This window comes from Rhipicephalus microplus, chromosome X (assembly GCF_043290135.1).
Source record: "Rhipicephalus microplus isolate Deutch F79 chromosome X, USDA_Rmic, whole genome shotgun sequence".
NCBI lineage: Eukaryota > Metazoa > Arthropoda > Arachnida > Ixodida > Ixodidae > Rhipicephalus > Rhipicephalus microplus.
The window spans coordinates 419,105,853-419,130,618 of NC_134710.1; the positions used below are offsets into that span (position 1 = coordinate 419,105,853).

The 24,766-nt window shown below is 44.8% G+C and overlaps 1 protein-coding gene across 1 annotated transcript in view; it reads right to left on the reverse strand.

Moving 5' to 3' along the window:
- The window catches only part of LOC119161894 (adenylate kinase isoenzyme 1), a 100,462-nt gene that overhangs the window by 16,744 nt on the left and 58,952 nt on the right, over window positions 1–24,766 (reverse strand). Inside the window, 2 exon segments of the mRNA XM_075876880.1 lie at window positions 4,434–4,597; window positions 16,550–16,578. Of these exon segments, the coding sequence (XP_075732995.1) occupies window positions 4,434–4,597; window positions 16,550–16,578 (193 nt within the window).

A 24,766-nucleotide genomic window follows, 5' to 3' on the forward strand; every position in this document is an offset into this window, starting at 1 on the left:
GCAGCACAAATGCCACAAACACGTTTCAAACGCACTGCATTGAGGCGGTGGCAAGTCACGTTCAAGGTAACAAGGTGGTGGGGGCTCCGGTTGCTAAGGGCGAGAATAAGCGCGCATGCCCCTAGCTGTTGGTGACAGCTGCCGACGCTGAAGCGTGACATGGTAGAGGCTCCGGTCGCTAGGGACGTGCACGCCCGCAGCTATTGCTATGGGAGAGGCGGTAGACAGATCCGGACGAATATTGACATATTCCGACTAAGAAACGCATTTGCATTTAAAAAATATCAAATGAAGAACGTTCATTCACCCGCGTTTCATTGCTGAAGCCTCCAGCCATAGAAAAATTGTTAAAGGGCTACTCACCAGGCTCTCAAAATTAAAAAAAACGAGTGCAATATTTTCTTTTATATGTCTTGTCCTTGTTGCTCACTTTTGTAACGCAGATTCTTGCTGTGACGTCTATAGCATACTTGCTCTGGAATGGTCTATATATCAAATGTGATTTGTCTCCTGCACTGCTCTGCCATGCAGCCGCCCCAGTCTTGCATGTATATTGTGCGTGACCAACGGATCAAACATCATTTTGTGTATTTAGAACTGCGCAAGAGGTGATAATAGCGTGTAACCGATACGCCCGAAATCCTGATAGGCTTTAGCGGTATATGCTGACATTGTTTAGGTGCTTTTAGAACTAAGGTCTAAGGATAATGCATCACCTGTGAGAAGGGTAGCGAAAGAGATCAGAAAACCACCCCATCGTCGTTGAACAATGGAGAATGGCCCTTTGAGAGCGTTTTCATGCACTCCATTGCCGGTAACTTCAAGTGGCCCTGCAGCACTTTTTAGCACGGTCAGAAAAGGCTGCCGGTCCGTAGTAAAAGGCCCTGATAACACGACAGCCTAACATTATAGCATAGAATGCGGCCTGGATTTTGCGATTATTGACACGTTTTGCAGAAATTCTGGTACCAGCGTCATTTGTTGTGAGCAAAAAAACTTCTGTGTGACCAAAAAATAGAGAAAGATGTGAATAAACTATATATACAAAAGTTCTAGCTCTGACTGGAGATCGAATCCGGGTCGTTTGCGTCGCAAGCGGGTGTTCTACGGCACAGCCACGCCCCTCCTTGTGAACACAGTGAAAATCTCTTCATCTGCTTAGAAATGCAAAGAAAGCAAGTTTCATGCTTTAGAAACACACGCGTCCTATATACATGCTTAACAATACAACAAGAAATATTACAATAATAATGTGTGGTACAAGCGTACACTGCCACGGGTGTCCGTGCATTTGAAATAAATAATGACTTCTAGGTTGAAAAGTTGTTCGCCCATACAGTAGAAAAGGCACACACGTTACTGCACCTATTCTCTTTTTATGCAATAAGTGCTTGAAGTACGCAGTAGGGAAAGAATATCCCTCTTGGGTTCGAACTCTTAAAGGCAAAGCTTAACCCCCGAATGCAGAGATGTTACTTGACACGTACTTGACTCGTTCTTGACTCAAGACAGTCTTGCCGGTCGCCATAAATCTTTCTCGAACTTGCGGATGACTTGAAGGCGACTTGGCTCGGTCGAAGTCAGGACAAGTTTCAAGTCAGCTGCGGGGCTAGCTTGAAAGCGACTTCGTGCGTTATTCCAACATGGCCACCTCTTGAATGGACGTCGCGTGAAAGGTGGCCACTTTTGAGTTTGCTTGCCTTGCCATAAGTGTAGCATCTTTTGAGGCGCACTGCCTGCCGAAGATTCTTGGAACCGCTTTACGTGACCAAGGAATTCCGATGGTGTTGTACGATGAGCAACAATTCCACGCTAGGTACAGATTCGTGAAGAACGCCGTGGGACAGCTGCTCGTTATGTTGCCGCTCCCTGAAAGTGGGGACAACCGAAGACAGCCCGTGCATCTAGTGTTACAGCTACTGATGGCTCTCAGGTTTTACAGCGCTGGCACATACCAACCAGTAACCGGAAATTTCGTCCGCATTCCATAGTCGACAGTGTGCCGTGCAGTCGGAAAAGTTACGCTACTCATCGCAAAGCACCTATACGCGATGCTCGTGCGCTTTCCGCAGCCAGCGGACTGTTATGAAGTGGCTGAGTTCCCTTGCGTTACAGGTTGTGTCGACTACACACAGGTGCGTATTATTGGCCCCGATGTCGACAACGCCGAAGTGTTCCATAACCGCAAAGGCTTTTTCTGTTTTTCTATAACACGACGACATTTTGAGTCTCTTTCGGTAAAAAAAAAATTGGCTCGGTGCTGTGTGCGTGTGCCTTGTCTATCCTTTCGTCCTATGTAGGGCGCTGTTTCTCGCTCAGAAAGGCATCGCTTGTAACACAACGCTACGTAAAATTACACACACATAAAAAGAGGTGCCCTTATCACGGGTTTTTTATTCGCGTCACCATCATGCAGCGATACATTGCTGCACCCCGCGAGACAGAATTCTGCTGAGGGCGACGTCCTGACCCCCGCTTTATCTCTTGTTTACCAAGCTCAACAAAGGATACGAATCACATTTGTTCCCAGAACTTGTTTTTTTTTTCATAATAACTGCGACCTAGCCCATTAAGGCATGCACACAGGCGAACAGAAAGGCAAATACCGTGAAAATCGCGTCACCTCGTGAGCCAGGTCAGCACAAATACATGCCATGGCGTTCGATTGAGAAAAAAAAACGACGAAAGAACCCAATGCGATGCTTGTTTCGCCTCCAAACAAGCAACCGTAGAGATACGCGCCGCACTTGGGTGGCCACTAAAACCAGCGAGCAACGAACGCTTTACAGAAGCAACACTGGGCATCGCTGTGGCGGCAGGCACCACTTGCCGCCCGTTAGCCGTAAAATGGCAAGAATATGCTTGTGGCCCTTCGTTTTTATAGTTATTTCAAAACGTATGGCCTTTTTTTGCTGTAATGCGTGCCTTAAGCGAACTTCATTATTACCCTCGTTAGCAGGCGAGCAGCATGTTTCTGCTTTAAAGCTCGTTCTTGACTTGACTAAGCAAGACAGCCTGAGCATCTACGAAACGCGAAGGCTGACTTGGGCATTTTGAAGTCCGCTGCTCACTTCACGCCAACTTGCTCAAGTCAAGTTGAAGTCGCGAGCCAAGTAACATCTCCGCGTTCGGGGGTAAGGATCCCCCAATTTTTTTTCTCAAAGTCCTCTAGAAATCATTCTCTTTTCTCTAGTGAAATATCAATATGCACAGAAATGGCTGCACCGTGTACTCGCATTCATGGTCATTGGGTTAATTGAGCATCGTGAGCTGCACAATTGCTCCTACCACTGCTGGAGGCCACCATGTACGTTACTGCACACCAGTTACTCTGAGAAGTAATGCAAAGCCTATTTAAAGAACTGTCCGCCGCTTGGAAAACTTTTTGTGATTGGGGCCCGAATAAGATTATTGTGCATCACATTGATGGCAAGAAAAATGCATTTGACTCATAAAAATTAAATTATAAGTTTATCTTGACGTTGAAAGTCGACAAAAAATGATCGCTTGCAATACCCAGCAATTTTCTATTTGCTGCCCCATTTTCTTATTGTCTTGATGTAGGATTAAGCTATGATCAAAATTTTCAAGCAATGAAGTCAATTCACTGGTAGGAGAATGAATCCTCACAAGTAGATTTATTTTGCTTAAAAAACATGCAAAGCTTGAAATTGTACTTTATGCACTTGAGGTAGCTTTAGGTTGCGCCAAATACTAACTTTTGCTTTTTTTTCTCACGCATTAAAGGCGCCCGGTGGCGCTGCAGGCTGTTTGTTCACTTGCCTGCATGTCTGCCTACATTTCTGCTTGCAGACAGTGGAGAAACGCGAGCACGGTGCCCACCGCCACTCATAAGAACAACAAAATGTGGGTGCGCAGTTCAAACGACCGCCAAAGTATTGGTTTTATTCTGAAGCCTGCAAAAACTGCACGCGGTTACAGTTTTCCATTTTCACCGGCAGTACAATTTCCGTCGCCGCCACCGACCAGTGCCCCGCCGCCGTGGTCTAGTGGCTAAAATATTGCGCTGCTGACCCGCAGGTTGCGGGATAGAATCCCGGCTGCGGCGGCTGCATTTCCATTGAGCCGGAAATGTTGTAAGCTGGTGTGTTCAGATTTGGGTGCATGTTAAAGAACCCCAGGTGGTCGAAATTTTCGGAGCCCTCCACTACGGCGTCTCTCATAATCATATGGTTGTTTTGGGACGTTGAACACCACATATCAATCAGCCACTGACCAGTGTTGTGAAAATTTACCCGACCGTTGGAAGGCGATCAAACGCGAATAGAAAAATTTTGTTTGAAAAGTTTCTACCCACTTTCTAGACAAACTGCTGCATGGTTAGACAGTTCACATGGTAGGCTTTTATTTCAACACAAAACAGAAAAGCAGTGAAGGACGGTAGAGAGTCCCTTTAAGGATGAGTCACTTACAAGTGGTTCAAGCTCTCCCTACTTCATAATGTCGGTGATTTGCTTGCCCTGGTCACTGCCAGACGCCACTTCAACCCGCAGCAGGTCACCCGACGAGAAGTATGTGAAGTCGTACTTCGCCACCATTTTGTCGCACTGCGTGCTCTTGCCGGATGCAGGTCCACCTGCGTGGACCGGTACGCATTTTGCGACAATAGTATAGACGATTTTATGTAAGACACCTAGTTGCCGCTCCCATGATGGGTAAAGCAAATGTTTTGTTATTTTTGCTTATTGCGGCACGAGTTAAACTGGTCATGACACATCGAGTGCGTCAGCGCAATCATTTTATATGTATGCATCTACCAAGCACAAACTGTGGTACTGTCGGTTTATTCAATGAAGCCACAAAGGGACAAGGTTTTGTATGCTCTCCTCCTTTGTTAGGATTGGTGAAGAAGGTACAAAACATATATACACAAAGGCAAAGGAAATCAGTCTTGAAAAAGACTAGTCCACTTGTCGAAATGTCAGCTCCTGCAACCATCATCTGTTTACAAATTTCACAAGTACACTTGCTGTAGGCACTCTGGGATAGTTCTAAATGGTCATTTATTCGTTTCTTTATGAAACGATAGTACCGTATACCAAGGATTGAAGGTAAACTAGCAATTAAGAAGGTGATACGTACGGAGCTCATTTATGCGATCGACTTCTGCACTTCAAAAGGAACTTCAAGCGAACTCCAAGTTTTTTTTTCTAACGTCAACTATAGTATCGGCTGTTCATGTTAGTTCTTGGATTTTCTCTGGTATTGGACCTAAAGTGACTCAGGCTGTGCGCGACGCGACACGCCTTAGTGAAAGACTCCGGATGATCTTGACTACCTCAGGTTTTTTTTACTGAAGTGACACAGCACAACAGTCGATCATTCAAAATTTCATGCCAGTGGCCGGGGCCAAGCACGCAACTTTCGAAATAAAAGTCAAATATTCTAACCGGGCAGTCAGCCACCCCAGAAGTAACATCTGCTCAGCTGTCTTCCTATCATTTTTGATAGAGTCAACAATGCAAAAATGCTCCCTTACATTGATTTCGGTGCAAGTTTAAAATTAAAACTCACCCGAGAGTCAGGACATCGAAAGGGTTCGTACATGCCACCTCTCATAACGCATAATGACACCTACAGGTACACTTGTCGTTGGTGCGTGGTGACAGACCCGAAAGGAGGAGGTTCGATTCCATCAATGGCGGTCGCATTACCATGGAAATTAAACGTTAGAGGTCCGTGTACCATGAGATAATAGTGCATATTAAGATACACCAGATGGTAAACTCACGTGCAGAGTTATAAGCGATCTCCATTAGAAATATTGGACCACTTGTAGTGCTTTCAAACTACACATACACTTCCGCGTTCCTCTTTCATCAGAACGAGGAAATGGCAACACGGAGGTTGATCTTAAATATGAGGATGCCTGAGCGTCATCTTCAAGAGTAGAACGCTATAGCGTAATCTGAGCCTGTTCGCGTTCTCTTCTCATATACAGGCCAGACTTCATTTCTGAGTGAGCATCTCAATCATACCGCAAGGAATTGAATGCCTGTCCGTGTAACACTGCCTATTGTTGACTCTCTTTGAGTGTATGCATACTGCCGGAGCATTTGAGTGCGCACTACTCCACGAGTCATCATATTGTGAATCAGCGAAGTAGTAGCCACTACGCGTCAACGAGGCAATATAAACGCAGGCGCACACCTTGTTGATTACGTTCCCGATTAATTAAAGGTGAACACTTTGCAATGGGTGGACTTTTTATCTTAGCTGATTTCACATGGCAAAGCACCTCGTGCAACTCTACCCATTTTAATGATCGGTTTCGGGGCTGACAAGGGAACAGCGTTCTTTTTGATCTTCAAACAAGTCGCCGACCGATCGGCGGACTATGTCTACCATGTATTGTTCCCCCTTGGCCGGAGGGTGAGGCGTTTTGCCGCCACGACGCCGTAAGCAGTTCAGGAGACGACTACAAGTGTGGCATCTTCCTTAAAAGATGACAGCGGCAGCCGCAAATCGCCCCGCTAATTAAGCGGGCAGTTTGGCCGACCAGTTTAAGCTTGTTTACGGCAGCCCTTTTGATGGATGCTGTCATGAGCTTCAGACCCCTCGCCCAGTGGCACACATCGACAAGGAAGAGCCACGTTTGTGCCACATAGCCATGCAGAGACCACGCTTCAATATTGGACGTTTACGTGGGCTGTGCATGCCCGTCACCCTCGCCGGTTATGTGTGATCCGTGATTGGACAGTGCCATCTGTACGCATTCCCCAATCTAGGAATCTAGGGAGAACATACCTTTTATATCCCCCCGGCTCATTTGGGGTGCTTTTTTGAGTAGAGAGCTCGGCATGTACGAAGAACGCCACTATGTAACTAAACTTTTTACTGACCTTTTTCTAGTATAAATAAACGTCTGTTCTCTGTTTTCCTGTACAAGCATTGCTCCTTGTTATAAGGGACGAGTTAGATGGTGTGGCCAGCTACCAACGACGAGACATACCGAACCCGAGTCACAACTCGTTGACAGTGGTGGGATCGAGCTCATCGACCAGAAGGAAATTCCGAGACCGGCGGCCTGGAGGACCTAGCGTTGGACGAAAGTCTTTTGCAGCATCACTGACAACACTGGAAGGAACGCGTCCCAATTCACGACTGCATAGGATGAGAGGGCTGCTTTTCTTTGCTGAGATATCACCAGGCTTTGCGTAAGATTGTAAACAAAGCACTGATTTGGTATCTGTTGATGGAAGCACTGAGAGTACGTCAAAGTTGTTTAGTTAAGAGTTAGCAGCACCAAGGATAGCCATGAATTTGAAGGGATTAAAAGGCCAGAGTTGTTAGAGTTGGCCCAAGATCTGGGCCTGCAAATTGCCGAGACGACAAGAAAGCCGGAGATCATTGACGCTACCGAGCAGACCGGCGCAGATGACTAGGAGCTCAGCGAATGCTTAGAGGACATTAAGCAAAGAAAAGACGAGCACAGACTCTGTAGGAAAAAGAAAGAAAACGTATCGATCGTATGGAAAGGAAACGCCTAGAAGTTGAACTAGCGAAGGCTCAATCAACGAACGAAGCTACCCCAGTGGCACGAGGAAGAGAGCGCCGAATGATAGATTTGATGCGATCCTATGCAGTAGGAGGGGACATTGGTCTGTTTCTGGTGTACTTAGGGCGCACTTGTGAGAGGGAAAATTTTGCTAAAGACGCGTGGCCGCAGCGCTTGCTTACGCTGCTGCCGTGTGAAGTAGCTGACATTATAGCCCTCATGGGGAAGGAAAACGCAGACGACTATGACAAAGTCAAAGCGAAAATGCAGACGACTATGACAAAGTCAAAGCGAGTTTGCCCAATAAGTACAGAATGTCAGCGGAAGCGTTCAGGCGAAAATTTCGTGAGATCCAGAAATCCAGAAACGAGTCATACCCAGAGTTTGCATACACCTTAAAGGTAAATCTTGAGGAATGGCTTAAAAAGGAGGGCACGCTTGGTGACATGGAAAAGACTCTGCAGTGCTTTGCGTTTGAGCAGTTCTCTCGGCGTCTACCCGAAAACATTAAATACTGGGTTCAGGATAGGCAAAGAGTAGATACTATCACGAGAGCGGCAGAGCTCGCAGAGGAGTACGTAAATCGCCGTGCTCTCGAAAGCAAGGATGTCCCTTGGAGCGAGATCAGTAAATATCATGCCGACAAGCCTCCGCGATGGGCAAAGTCGAGTCAGTATATGCTGAAGGAGGGATTAGACTCCAAAAGAAGTGGTGACGAGAACAAGCGAAAGGAAGAAGCACCCGAAGAAAGGGTGGAGGGGAAACAGAAAAAGGCGTTCGGGGCCAAGAAGCCGATAGTTTGCTACAAATGCCAACGAATGGAGCATATTTCTCTAGGTTTTAAGAACCCGAAAGCTGTGGTAATGGCGAAAATTTGTGGTAAAAAGTCAGAAATGCCTTGGAGAGCATGCAAAAAGGCAAAGCTGCTGGTGAGGATCAGGTAACATCAGATCTGCTGAAAGATGGATGACGAATTGTGTTAGAAAAACTAGCCACCTGTTTACGAGGTGCCTCCTGATGGGACGAATACCAGAGTCTTCGAAGAATGCTAACATCATCTTAATACATAAGAAAGGAGATGACAAAGAGCTGAAAAATTACAGGCTGATCAGCTTGCTCTCTGTAGTATACAAGCTATTTACAAAGGTAATTGCTAACAGAGTAAAGACAACATTAGAATTTAATCAACCAAAAGAACAAGCAGGATTTCGAACAGGCTACTCAACAATCGACAACATTCATACTATCAATCAGGTAATAGAGAAATGCTCATAATATAACCAACCACTATACATAGCCTTCATAGATTACGAGAAGTCGTTTGATTCAGTAGGAATGTCAGCCGTCATGCAGACACTGCGGAATCAGATTGTTGAGGAAGTATATATAAACATCCTGGAAGAAATCTAAGGGGATCAATGGCTACCACAGTGCTTCATAAATAAAGCAACAGAATACAAATCAAGAAGGGTGTAAGGTAGGGGGACACAATATTCCCAGTGCTATTTACCACGTGCTTACAGGAGGTTTTCAGAAGCCTAGAATGGGAACAGGTAGGAATAGGAGTTAATGGAGAGTACTTTAATAACCTGTGCTTCGCCAATGGCATTGCAATGCTGAGTAACTCAGGGGACGAAGTGCAACTCATGATTACGGAGTTGGACAAGGAGAGAGCAGCAATTCGAGATAGTTAATAGTGCACTTCAAGTTGTAAAAGACTATGTCTACGTAGGGCAGGTGAAAACCGCGGAGCGGAACCACGAGATTGAAGTAACTAGAAGAATAAGAATGGTTGATTTGATTTGTGGGGTTTAACGTCCCAAAACCACCATATGATTATGAGATACGCCGTAGTGGAGGGCTCCAGAAATTTTGACCACCTGGGGTTCTTTAACGTTCACCCAAATCTGAGCACACGGGCCTACAACATTTCCGCCTCCATCGGAAATGCAGCCGCCGCAGCCGGGATTCGAACCCGCGACCTGCGGGTCAGCAGCCGAGTACCTTAGCCACTAGACCACCACGGCGGGGCCAATAGAAATGGGGTGGAGCACATTTGGGAAGCACTGTCACATTATGACAGGTAGATTGCCACTATCCTTCAAGAGGAAGGTATATAACAGCTGTATCTTGCCGGTACTTAGCTACGGAGCAGAAACCTGGAGACTTACAAAGAGGGTTCAGCTTAAATTGAGGACGACGCAGCGAGCATTAGAAAAAAAAATGGTAGGTGTAACCTTAAAAGACAAGAAGAGAGCAGAGCGGATTAGGGAACAAACGGGGGTTAAGGATGCCATAGTTGAAATCAACAAGAGAAAATGAACATGCGCCGGGCATGTAGCGTGTACACAGGATAATTCTGGTCATTAAGGGTAACTAACTAGATTTCCAGAGAAGGCAAGCGAGTTAGTGGGAGACAGAAGGTTAGGTGGGCAGATGAGATTAAGAAGTTTGCGAGTATAAATTGGAGCAGCAAGCACAGGACTGGGTTACCTGCTGGAACACGGGAGAGGCCTTTGTCCTGCAGTGGACAGAGTCAGGCTGACGATGATGATGATGTCAAATTCATTAAAAGCATTCGTATGTATACAAGTTACACGAGAGAACTTTTCCCAATCTGCACATGATAATTTCCACTTCGGGTTATGTGGTATAGAATGCTCTTCTGTGGTCTTGAGGCAGATAGGTAAGTGGTCACTTCCGCAGGGGTTTTGAACCACCTCCCAATCTAGGCAGAGTAAAAGAGTGGCTGAGCAGATTGTTAGGTCTATTGCAGAATAAGTGTTGTGTGTAGTGCTGTAATATGTTGGTTGTTTTTTGTTGAGAAGGCATGTGCCAGAGTTCAAGAGATACCGCGCTATCAAGTGGACCCCGTGCATCACATCGAGAGTCTCCCCACGGTGAGGTGTGTGCATTGAAATCGCCAGTTAAAATAAATGGCTCTGGGAGCTAGTTCACTAGGTCTTCAAGATCACCTCTGCTAAGCACTTGATCTGGGGGGGGATATATAGAGAACAGATAGTTATGGTTATATTAAGCAAGAGGCACGACTGGCCACTGCCTCCAAAGAAGTTTGAAGTATAACTGCTCGCTTGCAATGGACCTTACTGCAATGATAGCTACCCCAACTGACAAGGCAAGGCGGTCGGTGCGGTCCTTACAAAAAATCACATTGATTTAAGAATCTTGTGTTTTTTGGCTGTAGATGTGCTTCCTGTATACTTAGCACTTTAGAATTAAACGTGCCTATTAGTTCGCACACGTCATCTAGGTTATGTAAAAGGCCTTTAACATTAAACTGCAGGATCTCTGCAGCCATTATTACCTAGGAGGGTAAAGTACTCTGTACATCGTGATTTGTTTCATGGCAGACCCTCTTTTGGAGGAGCTGTTATACGATGTTTGTTTTTAGCAGCACGCTCACGGGAGCGGTGCCGCTCCTTTGACACCACCGGTGTTGAGGCGACCGGTGATTTATCCATCGCCTTGCTGGAGACGCTGGATGACCCTCTTTTGGAAGAGCTGTTATACGATGTTTGTTTTTAGCAGCATGCTCAAGGGAGCGGTGCCGCTCCTTTGACACCATCGGTGTTGAGGTGACTGGTGATGTATCCATCGCCTAGATGGAGACGCTGGATGAACCCACAGTGTGCGCAGACTGTTGTTTCAGCCTCGACTCATAAGAGGCCGTGGAGGACACTGAGCCACTAGGCTGTTGGTTTTAGTTGAGGGCAGAGCAGCAGCAGGTGCTGCATCCCACTGGGGGACAGGTCGCTTAGCCGCTGGATCCCTACACAAGGTCAGAGCGGAAGCCATTGGCCATTATGACACTGCCCCCTCGCGTGTCACATTGACAAATGTAGTGTGCTGTACTATTGAGAACTGCTTTCGTGCTTTCTTGAACTATACATTTTCTTTGAATTTGAAAGTTATATTGTCTTTTTCTATGCAGGGCATGATCGGGAGTAAGAAGGATGTTCATCATCAAAGTTCGCACAGTGGGATGTGTTGTTACAATCATCAGAGCAGTGTTCATGCTCACTGCATTTTGCACACGTTGGCCGTCCTCGGCAACTCAAAGATCCGTGACCATATCTCTGCACCGGAAACATCTTCTGGGATTAGGTATGTATGCGCTGACACAAACTTTCATATACCCTGTTCCAATATGTTCTGGCAGCCTGCTCGAGTCGAATGTGAGGATAAGGTGCTTGGTTGGCATTTATTTGTTATCCCTGCTTATCTTAAAGAAAGATAACTTATCCCTGCTTATCTTAGGGAAAGATAAGACACCTCTCGCTGGCTTGTTTGTTTGCTCGCTGTGGATTACATGATACCGGGGGAAATTGTCTTTGTACGGTGCGAAAAAAGCTCGATGTCACTTCGGTGCACACTCTTTTTGAGAGAGCGATCAGAAAGTAGAGGGAAGGGAGTACCCAGGAAAATTTTATGATTCAGCAGCTATGGTAGGCACTCACCATCGAGCCCAACAAGGGGACTCTACAATGCTTGGGTAACACATGTAGACGCCAGCTATACATAGCTGCTATAACCCAATATAATATATCCAAGGCTTGATGTAGAACACAAGGTTAACCCAGGCCATTTAAGAAAACTGGGAAGCAACTGAAAGGATTAGAAGACAGGACAGTAAGGAAAGAAGATGGAAAGAAAAAGGTATGAGAGGGTGGATAGGAAAAGGCGACCTCTGATTGCCCCTGGGCGGGTAAGCCCAGGGGTGCCGTCTGAGTGAAGCCAGAGCCGAAGGGGTGTGTTGCCTCTGCCAGGGAGCCTTAAAGGTCCAATCACCCGACGTCGGCTCAATCCCCCAGGATCCCCTTTTTTCCAGACACGGCTCAGCTACGCACGACAAGGCATGGGAGGGAGTCGAAACCCCTCCATCAGCTCGGGTCTGTGGTGTCGCTAGACACCAAACACCTGCTTGCACAGACGCCCCTGCGGGGGTGGTTAGGGTGACTGTGCACGATTAGCATGCCTTCAAAGATGAAATTCCATTTGCATGATTGCAAATGCGAGGTGAGATGAGATGGCTCCATTCAGTTAATTTTGATGATATCTAAGGAACGTGTTGATACATCAACCAGTCTGACTGATGTTCATATGTGAACACATGAGGAAGTCGGTTAGCAACTCTTAGACAACAATAGAAAGAACAGTTGACATGCCTCTCATAGTACTTTTCTCTACCCACTGCAGACCCCTGTGACCTTTTGCGCTCTACGGAAGGAATGTTACTAAACTTATGGGGCGTTTCCTTGCCTCGTATCGCTTTTCAACTTTTATTCAGACTGTGCAGAACGTATGCATGAAATAATTGCAATATTCAGTTTCTTTGAGGGTGAAGGTTGTCTGAATTAATCTGTTTGCAGAGCGAATGAGCTGCTCACGAACGGATGCAATATGATATAGGAAGGACACCGCGCCTTCTTGCAGCAAAAAAAAAATATTGCTTATGTAATGTTCCCAAGTTTTTTTTATTCTTCACCAAGCGTAAGTACATCATTATTCTTCAATGGACAATATTTGAATGCGCAGACTAAAATTCAATAGTAGTTTCACTCAATGACGGATACACTGCCAGCAAACATGCTCCGCAGTGACACTTAATCATCCAATAAGAAACCGCAGATTATCAGAGCAAGGTATCTTGCACATAAATGTTTGTTCCATCCTGTCGTCTTTAAACACAATTAGAACATCTTTACCGTTTTTGAGTGAGTGACATTCACAAAAATGAAAAAACTCTAGCTTAACACTTCACAGTTTGTTTTTAATGGCCCAAACTAACCACGATGGTATTTAATGACATAGCACTTTGTGAGCGGTTCATCGTAAAATAACTATGAATTCAGTGTTCCAGTTCACATTCCCTTCAATAGCATGTTTTGATCACATGTATCAGTGCGCAACAAATCGCATGCCGCTAATCTGCTACGTTCGATGTACACCCGCCCAGATACCTACACTGACTGCGTTATTCATTTCACATTTCATCCATAGATATACATGCAGGTGCATTCGGACCTATCTATTCAACAAGCGGCAGCATGTTCTTTTCGTTTTGTGCTCGCATGGTGCCAACGAGCAGTGGGCGACGGAAGAGCGGGTTCACTCGGCGTACGCACTTTTCCCAAAGTGTCTGGTGCCCACGCGAGGCCTTGTGGAATTGCTTAAAGAAGGTCTACTAATACAAGGCCTATGCACTTGTCTCTTTTTTTCATCTTTTTTAATGTAGGAACAACTTTGAATAGTAGAGAATTTGACTTTTGGTAAAATGCAAGTGATAGCTTGTAAAATATGTTACTTCTTAAAACTTTCTCTACTCAGAGCATATAATTCATTATTACAAGTTTTCAAACATAAATTATGAACTGATGTGAGCGTAACATTCTTATTGAAGCTTGAAGCAGGGCTTGGCAGGAAGGCGAATTTTCTCTGAAGACATGCTTTTACGGCTTAGCACTATTTCATTACAGTGAAACCACAATTGCAGGAAGTTATGCGAAATAAAGTGCACTTGACTAGGTGGTTTCACGGCTTGGCTCAACTCAGCTGCAGTGAAGCCGCTTTTACAAAGTGTCACATGTGGAATAATATGCACCTACTCGTTCTCTGAATAATTTGAAATTTTAGAAGTTAAATTTGATTATAATCATATTTAAAATTTGCTATATTTGTTTGAAAATTTGCAGCATTCAATTATTTGCACAAGTCTATAGCAAACCATTTTTATAGCAGCTGTGTTTCAACATATGTTCTCGCAATTCATCCCTGTGGCTAAGAGAGGAACCCACTATTTCGAGCTTAACAGTGCACCAAGTTAGCCACAAAAATACCATGACAGGTTCTGTTAAATACAAGGAGTGAAAGCCTACGACGGTTTCTTGAAGGACAAATGCCATGATGTGCTAATCATTGATGTCCATACATAATATAAGTGTAGTCGAACCAAACGAACAACTGACAAAAGCATGCAAGACGGAAAAAGTGTTGCCTCTTTTCAAGGTCAGATATACGTCTGACGTATTGTGGGAGTGATGTGTGTGAAGGTCCAGTACTATAAGTCTTAGCAGAACAATACTTGCCTGCTGTTTCAGAATTTTTGAAATTGTATGGCAAACCATCTGTTCACCAAAAGGAGTCGGTTAAAGTTAAAAGCAATGCTCAGAGTGAAACAGGATACATGGGCTTGGCCGCAGTCCTGGGAGCAGGGAAAAGTGCTTTGTGTAGTAAGGTTGGAGCACCCAGAAATACTTTTTGGAGCAAGCTTGGAGCAGCCAGAAAAAGGCCCCTTTGAGCGAATTCGAAGAAGTCAGAGATTGAGACATAACATTCAGAGCATAGCCCGTTACAAATCACTTTAAAGCGACATTTGTGTAAAGATGCATTGTCCACGAAATTGTGCAATCACCATATTATCGCGATAGCAGTCACTCCTAATGGGTTTTCGAAGTAGCCGTCATGTGCCATATAAAGTCCATATTGATAGCATACCCCAACGCGTCATATGTTCTATCCGCGGGAGAAAATGCTCGAGCGGGACTGACAAATATGGCTGTAGCAGAGATTGAACAAGCCGGCCCTTCTCTCACTCGGAGGTCGCGTGCAATAACATCACCCTGCTCGAGAGGCGTACCATCCAAGCGGAGAGGAAACACACCACTCGCTTTAACGAGATGCAGATGTGAACAATATGGGGGGAGGGGAGGTGTGAAGAGAGGGTTGTTGCTCGAGCAGCAACTGTGAATTTTGCTTCTAATGGTGTGGTCGTGATCGCTGGTGTGCGTGCTAGCTCGGAAGCCATAAGAGTATGGCACGCATACACTTCTACACGCATACGTATACACTTCTAAACCCCTGTAAAGAACTTCTCTTTTGTTTTTATGTCTTTTGTTATTCCTTATTTTGTGGATTTTAATTCATTTGATGTGCGGGAAGTGACTGACTTGGGTTCATAGCGCTTGCCTCCGCTCCTTGCCCTTCGCTCAGCAATATTAAAAGTTGGATCGCGCTCTGTTGGCGTGTTAGCTACGGAAAAGATAAAAATGGCAAGTTCTGGCGGACAGGCAACGGAAGCTGCAGTGAGCTGTGCCAAGTCAATTATGCATTTGTCTAAGATGGCTTAATCGGGCAACACGTGTTTTCCGTGTCTCTACGATGTGCTAACCCAGGATACTCTAGTTCTGTGAATGTTTTTCAGCGTTTCCTAAAGGCAAGGGTGAGCACACGAATTGGGACTCATTATTTAAGTAGGTATTGATTGTGCATGAGTACATGTGAGTAAACCCCGTTCTTTGCAAGCCTGGCTGGACTGACGGAAGTGCAGTGTCGATTGACTAATTAGTCAAGACTACAGCGGAGCTTCTGACAGGCAATTGCGTTTATTGAAAGGCTTGAATTTGAGTTGGCGCGGCTACATAGCTTTAGTTTCTTTTACTTTTGGAGTGTAGTTCAAAATATGACATGTAATTATAGGCTGCTTCCTGCTCATAAAATTCTTGTGGTCACAGCTTCAAAATTTGTGAGTCTTTACTTCTAACATTGTCACTCAAATACACGTGATAGGCAAAATGCTTCTAAACATTTTTACAGAGAATGTCAATGCATGCAATGTTTTGAAATATGAACTTTTCTTAATCAAGACAACGCTGTTGCCCTGACGAAGACAAGTCAACTTGCTGAAACACTGTTTCCAGTGGCGTTATTTCTCAAAAAAAAGGAATGACAACAGCGGTGCTCATAAAAAGCGGGCATGGGGTCCAGTTCCCGGAAAAGCCTAGCAGACGACAGCTGCTCAGAACTGCTCAAAGCGCGCATGCGCATATTCACTTTCATTTACGCCGCGCTCCACTTTGTGGCGCTGATCAGCTCGGCGATCGACGCTCGCGCGTTCAGATTAAAAAACGCGTGGGTGTACATGTTACTAAGTCACAAAAGCATTACCATCTTAGTATGTTTACCATTTCATTATTTTTCATTTTGCAATGAAACATGGTCAGCATCGCTTACCTTTTTGCACATGCGGGGCTGTTGCAAGTCTGCAAAACAAGAATGTAATTAGGTTTGAGAAACATGCCAGGGCGAGTTCCTGTGGAAGATGTTCAGAAGACACAAAAAGACGTTTGCCCATCATAATGCTAGCATGAGAAACAAGTTTCCTCTCTGACTTATTTTTTAGAAGCATTTGTTCACACAAACACCTCGAGGCTGTTACGGCCTATTCAGTGTGTGGTGTTATGCACTGTTATAACAAATATTATGCAAGCCATAAAGCGGCAGCTGCCTTGCCAGTTGTGACGAGAATAGATCGCAGCGTGCAAGCAGGACTATTTTCAATTCCATGCACCCAGTGGGTTCACACGATCTCCTGAAAAGCCTTTACGACACACGTTATGACAGACTAACGGATTTGATTGAAGTACTGATCTCTGTGACACTTCCAGAAAATCTGCTATGTAAATTGACCTACGTTTATTTGATCTAAAGGAAGCTTTGAAGGGGTGAGACATGGTCACCCAACAATATGTGGTTTTCAACAAAAACGAAGTATAGGATCTGATATGCCTATACAGCTGACTCTCATTAATACGAAGTTCATGGGGACTGGCAAAAAATTCAAATTAACCACAACAAATCAAAAATACATTTATTTCAAAGCAGTTTGTGCAAAAATCGGTGATTGAAGTTTGCCTTTGCCTGCTAAATCTTGCAGCAGAAAGAACTCTTGCAGTCTGTATATGTGCCTAAAAGCTTCCTCTGCGATGCTGTCAGCAGCAAAAAACCGCTGCGCGAGGTCAAGGCCCGCAGTTTCATCAGCAGCTCGCGGTTGTGGCTCACTTTCAACTTCGTTGTCGTCTACCTCAGTTTCATGACTATCCTCGCTAGGCCGAACCATCTTGATGATCTCAGCGTCCGTCAACGCACTGCACGTTTCTACAGCACTATCAGTAGCAACGTATTCTTCGAAAGAGACGTCACCATGAGCTGGCAGGAGACTGTCAAGTTCAATCTCACTTGTGTGTTCTTCCCCTGCGGTATAAAACGAATCATCTGCAGCACTTGCAATGAAACCGCACGCCCTAATGCAGTTCGCCATGGTCTCTTCCTTACGCGACCCAACGCTCACACCAGCGTATGTATAGCACTGCGAAGGCTCACCTCATATTGAGTTGAATTGTCCATACACAACACCGTCCGCTCAAGAAGATGTTTCCGATAAAGTACTTTCACGTTCATTATAATCCCCTGGTCCATAGGTTGTAACACTGATGTAGTGTTCGCTGGCAAGTAAGCGAGATGGATGGCACTCAAGGGTGGCACAATATGTGTGCACTACACTGGTCCACAAGCAGCAACACTTTGCGTTTTGCTAACATGAACTTGCGATCCAATTTCATTAGCCAATCGTTGAATATGTCTGCGGTCATCCACACTTTCCTGTTAGACGCCTAGTCTACAGGCAACATTTTCACACCCTTAAAACATCTAGGCTTAACGGCTTTCCTGATTACGAGCAGGCGACATCGCTCAGAGCCTGTCATGTTGGCCACCATCAGCACTGACACTTTACTCCGCTTACCTCCTGCGCAGTCATCGTCTTTGAAGGTCAGCGTCTTCTCTGGCAACATTCTGTAAAAAAGTGCCGTCTCATCGGCATTGAAGATATCTTACCACTGATATTCGTCCAAGTAGCTGTGAAGCTTACTTTCTCTCTACATTGCAAATGTGGCCGCGTTGACGGCAGCCCTATCTCCATTCACGCTTTTAAACACTATATCATGTTGTTGCTTAAAGCGTGTAATCCATCAATCGGGCGAAGCGAAGTTCTCGATGCCTAGCATGGTCGCAAGCCATGAGGCTTTCGCTGCATTGATCTCACCCTTGAGCAGAAGTTGGTTGCTTCGTGCCTCCCGAATCCAGACGAGCAACGCTTGCTCCAACTATGGGTGGGCACCAGTGCGCATCCTCTCGCAAGACAACTTCAACTGGTCATTTTCACTTTCAAACGTGTCCAGCAACGAGCCCTTGCTCTTGAGGATGTTTGACAGGGTGTTATGCTTGATGCCGTATTTCCAGGCAATATCTTGCTTGGGGGTGCCTGCTACTTCCACTTGTTTCAAAATTTTGACTTTCGTCGCTAAGTCTAGCAATCGATAGGGCCCGCGAGTTGCCATAGTCATGACTGCACCTGAAATACATGTAGACTTCCGTTGCATGTGGAAACGCTGTCCGCTTAATGAGATAAACAGTTAGGCTCAGCGCTTGTCACTGCACAGGCCGCTCGCAGAATTGCCTCACCGCTTCATGGTCTGAGGCGCTCTAAGCAGCTGCGATGTAAAGCCCCATACTTCGTACCGCCATCTACTCTTCTCCTTGCTGCCTCCTCTCTGGTGCATTGCTTTTTTTTCCTTTCGATTGCGACAATGATGCCCCCTGTTACGCGCCAGGAGCTTGCAGTTTGTTTTCGAGCCGGTGGTGTGCCCCCGCTGCTGCATTAGTTAGAGCCGCCCCTGTACAGCTGTGGCCGTGCCTCGCATATGGCTTTATGTAATGATTCTTCTGCATTGATTTTCTCAGCAAGACTGGATGCGCTCACCATCAATATTACGGCAGAAGGGCTGCTGCAAGTCATGCACAAGCTGTAGCGAATCGCACGTCGTTTAAACTTCTTTTTTCAGGGTAGTGTTTCCTTGCGTATGTGGCCCTGATATACGTAACCGTTTGGAAATAAATAGTTCCCGTATGTACAAACTATCTCGATATTTTATAACTGCAGCAATGTCAACAAAGTCCATGAAAGTGCTTGCTCAAAACTTCGTGACGTTTCACATGCTACCTCTTCTTTGCCTGTCCAATAATTTGTGCTTCCAGTACGCCGTTTTAAAATGTTTGTCCTCTTCGGTACAGTTTGTTACCATTTTCTTTAGGTTTCACATGTTTTCATGGGAGTTGCAGATAATGTGGGTGATAAAGCTCATGCTTGCTCAAGGTAACTCATTTCTAATTGCTGGCGACCAAGACGGTGCTCTGGTGTAGAATTCGAAAAACGCAGTCGCGTCAACACTGTCGAAATTACTTTGTGCCCATATCGATGTATTTTGTGAACTCAATGCACAGCATCACCTCAAAGCAATGAAAACTTTGGCACATCATCATATGTATTGTGACAAATCGTTTTTTTTTGCAAGTGCCAGCGGTTCATTTCATAAGGAGTGCACGAGACGTTGTTGCAGACAGGGGCTGTGCTTGAGAACAGCCGCGATAATCATGAAATTCGAAACATTAACTACTTTTGAGAGAAAGGCTTTCACGTGAAAAACAGGTATGCAGGCAACTGCTGAATCATATTTCTGCTATTTCACGACAACACGCCCCATCATGCATTGCTGCAGTTCACATCTATGAATGATATGACGTTCCTCAATCGTTCAATGCATTGTTTATAAATAATCTGTTTTCTGTCTATAATAATAAACAAATAAAGATAGAACTAGTCTTATCAAACCAAAAACATCCCCCTACTCATTGTATACAAGTGTCACGCTTAAAACGCGCATGTTCAGTGGCGGGCGCTTGACCGAAAATTGCACTCAACAAGTATATTTTTTGAAATGTTTTTTTTCATTTCCATATTTTAATGAAATGGGAGATATGTTGCGAAAGTACTAAGCAAATATCGTAAGACATTTACAGATTTTTACAGAGCAACCCGGCATCGTAAAAAACGACTAGTGAGATGCACGCGTGCATTTCGCACGTCCTCAACTTTGCATGCGCGAACAAGCAACACAGTGGCGCTTTGGCGCATCCAACATGGCGCCGAGCCGCAAAAACCGGTTTTTCGCCACATCTACCCGAAGAGACGAGAAGCTCTGGCGGGTAGAGAAGAAAGCGGCGCAGATCAAAAGAATGCTGTACTTTTCCGTAGGTATAGGGGATTTACTGCGATGCCAACGGCGCCGGTAAGATACAGGAAGTGTTGAACTGTGGTGCTGTGGTCTGCTGGAAAGCCGTCGAGTGCCGGCTACATTGAAATCGTTATTTTGCACCTTAAAATTAGCAAATTTATCAAATATTTTTACAATTTTCTCCGGAAATTTGATTAAAAATTTGAATTAACTGAATTTTCAGACTTCTAGCTTCCAATTAATGAACATTTCTTTCTATTGAATTGCATGCAAAATTGACGGGACCTCCATTCCACTTCCAATGAAGCGACAATTCCAATTAAGTGATTTTAAGTTATTGGGAGCCAACTGTATAGATATGAAAAGTGGGCTGTATATGAAAAAATATTTCCGTTTGGACAAACCGCAAAGCCACTAAAAATATAAAGGAACGACAACTTCGTCCCTTTGCCTCTGCCTTTTCTCCTAGGAGCTGCTGCAGCAGTGCCTCTAGCGGGTCCAGCAGGAAACAACAGATGTTTTTACGCTGTAGTAAAAACAACTTTCCGCAGTTGTGCTCGAGTTTGCCATCATTGGCACAGTAAGTGGCACACCGAAAAATCCAGAACTACCGTATGGGCAGACTGAGATGTGGTTGACCACGTACCAAGCACTAATGAAGGTGCGAACGAACAAGATGGCACTCGCATGATGCCCTAAGAAACCAGTGTGCCACTTTAAAAGGTTAGCGATTTCTTAGCGCCGCTGAGTTTGTAGGGATGCTGCCATCACAAGTGAGTAGACTTGTGCAAATGGTGAATTTTAGGTTAAAAGGAAATTACAAGCGAACAGTGATTGTGGTCGAATAATTTCTAATCTCATTCGAATAGTATATATGGCATACAAAGAAAATAGGCATATTTATTGTGACCCAACTGACCTGCACAATATTTTTTTTTTAAACTGAAATAGGGCCTCTATGCAAATGCATCTTTTTTTTTCACTCAAAGGAAGGGGAAAGAACTCAACAATAGTATGATTTGACTTTCTGTAGGGTTTAAATTGTAACACTTTAAAATTTCTCATACTTAAGCATAAAAGCTATCATAACGAGCCCGTAAGCTTCCTAATATGATGAATTGATTTGAAGGTAACATGTGGCACATGCAATAACATCATAGAAGGCCAACAGCACATACTATCAAGACATACAATTTTTCCCTCTAACAGCCCAGAGCTCATGAACTGGGATTCACTTGGGAACAAAGATAGCGAAGGCGCACTTACACAGTGGTCCTTATTTTTTTCTCTATGTTTGATGCCTGGGTGAATGTGTGAGTGTCTCGTGTGCGCTCGAATTAAGTTTTTGGAGTTGCAAAAATTTGTTCTACGCTGCAGTTGCTACAAGTGACAGCATCTCGCAGTTGCCCCAGTAACGACAGAGCGTGCCATGCCCAAATGGGCCAGTGGCAGGTACAGTGGCTGTTATGAGTGATATTTGATCTTGTAGCATCATTTGTCGAGAAAAGAGCAATTTGTAGCTAATTTTGAGAAGAATTTATTGTGAATCGTAAGATGCGTGCTTAGCTATTATTATTGGCTTGCGTGTTCTCGGTAGTTACTCGGTAGCCTCGACTTGCGATCAGCAGCATTTTCTGTTCATGCTCATTAAGTGTTGCAGGGCCCCTTTAAATTTGAGGGGGGGGGGGGGGGGCTTCATGGCAAAGTGTATTTTTTTTGAATAAGTGAATTCACGCCTTAGCATTCTTACACTGCAATGAAACTATCTTTACAGGCAGTTACATGAGGACTAATATACACCTATTCTTTCATTGCGAATACTTCGAAATTTTCAATATTTGAAATTTGAATCAAAGTGAATTCGAATACTTTATTGTTCTTTCAAATATTTGAAGCGTTCCAATATTTTCACAAGCCTTGAAGTGAGCACTTTCGCACACTAAGAAATTGCAAACCATACATTTTCATGCTGTCAGACACCATTAAAACACGCCTCTTGCATCCCTACACATTACATTGCCATATATCGCTATAATACATATTCGTCATTTCCCAAACGTTTTATATTGTGTCAAATATAACCGAAGCGCCCTCGGGTGCTCTAGCGGAAAAATTGCGCAAGCCCTTTTTCGTCCAATAGCCATGTTCCTCAATCTTTGCAGCTCAACTAACTTCATTTGCATCCTACAACGCACAGCGGAAAGAAGGTGCCTGGTGCATTGACACGAATGACGAAAACTTAGTAACTTTTAGGAACTTTAACTCACTGCTGGCGACAGACATTTTGCCATAGCACATGTGACGTGATTTTGTTGAAAGAAGTGGAGCAGTCATCTTCCCCCGAAGCTCCAGCCGCTACAAACAGTAATACTTCAGTGCCAATCTGAAGAAACCTTGAATACTTCAAGTACATGCGCATCAGAAAATTGAACACTCGACTGAATGCAGGCCCTTGCACTGCTTCTTACATCACTACCCTAGAGTGCACCAGCGCTGCCCAAATCTCAAGCCACTAGCGTGTTCATAAAGACACTCAATTATAAATTAAGTGCTTGAATAAATGCACCAAAATTTCATGATCTCATTTAGGAATGCTCAAGGATACCATGTAACACAGAATATGATAGAAAATTGGGTGTCCTGGCACCTTTTACAACTTCATGCAGTTTTGTGAAACTATAAGAGAGAGCCAAAACATTTTAGTCACCTTACAAAGCATCAATATAACTTCACTTGTCAGTAAGGACCTGTGAGTAATAAGATTTCACGGTGAGCCGCGCATGCTGAAGTTTTCGGGGACAAAAATCATGGACATTTATGTGCAAAGGTGAAAATCTGATCATTCGGCACTCTTCGATCAAGGGCCCAAGTACTCTGAACCTCACTGGTTTTATACCATTCACTTTGTAAATTGAAGTATTCAAGAGCTTTTGCCTTCCATCCCCATTCGAACATAATTGCCACAAATGGGAATTAATTTCATACATGAATCCCCATAGTGAAACACCATATCCTGTGAACCAACACAACGCTTCTGCATTCAGCTGCCACTGACTCCAATATCTATGCCCTACACACTGCACAGTTGCCTTAATGGGTGCGGACCTTTGCAGGGGAACAAAATGAAAAGCTTTGAAATTCGTAGCTATAGGTCATCAGCAGTATAGCTGTTAGAAGATTCATTACACGAATGTAATGCCGTATTTACACGCGTAATCAATGCTCTCACATAATAAACACCCACAACTTCAGTTGTCAAAATTTGGATTTATTTCATTTCCCCCGTAAAAAACGCACCCCTTACACTTGTCCGCTGCAGTCCCGGTTAAAGACTTGCCTATTGAGCCTTTCCCATTTTTTATTATCATGCCAACCCCCCTCGGCTCCCAGCCTCCCCACTTTCGCGCACCGCCGCATAGTTTCTGTGCGTGGCACGTACACAGTCTTTTTAAATATCTATGCGCCACAGCAGGGTTCACGAACGGTGCGAGTGTAGAGACATCATAGCTGACAAGCACACAGCAAGCGAAGGTGAGGAAACTTCCCGTGCCAACCGACGGTCGCTTCCTGCAAATTCGAGACTTTAAGGCCCAACCACATGCATGCAATTTTCGAGCGGCAACGACAGGATTGGCTGTCGCAAAGGGCCATTCGTCATCATCGCGTCAAAAGTTTCTGGAAAACCTGCGACACCTAGAAAAGATCGTGACTACTTCCACAACATTGTCCCCGATTCTCGCTTCGGTTATGAGCAAGGCAGTTGCCGTATTTAGTCGTTAATCTTGTTATCGACGGTTTGTTTTAATGCTTTGGTGGTAGCTTGCTGCAATGTTGGTTGCTTGCTACAATGCAAACGGCGGCGACGCGGTCGTCGTACGAGGTTGCCATGAAGTTGGCTAAGTGCGACACGGGGCTATAGCACACGCTTCTGGGCACCCCTCAAGATCGCAGCAGATACCACTGTAGCAGTTAAACAATTGCGAGAATAGATAGCCATGAAACGCTTTTAATGCGTGCATGAGTCGTGTGGGAACACATTGATTGATTGATATGTGGGGTTTAACGTGCCAAAACCACGATATGATTATGAGAGACGCCGTAGTAGAGGGCTCCGGAAATTTCGACCACCTTGGGTTCTTTAACGTGCACCAAAATCCGAGTACCTTAGCCACTAGACCACCGCGGCGGGGCCGTGTGGGAACAGCTTGCATAAGATGGGGCATTCAACCACCAAAGATGAGTGAAGTGCAGCAAAGAAGCTGAGCAACCTAAATTTTTGGCATTACCGCATTTTTTGCTCATACCGAAAAAATTTTCA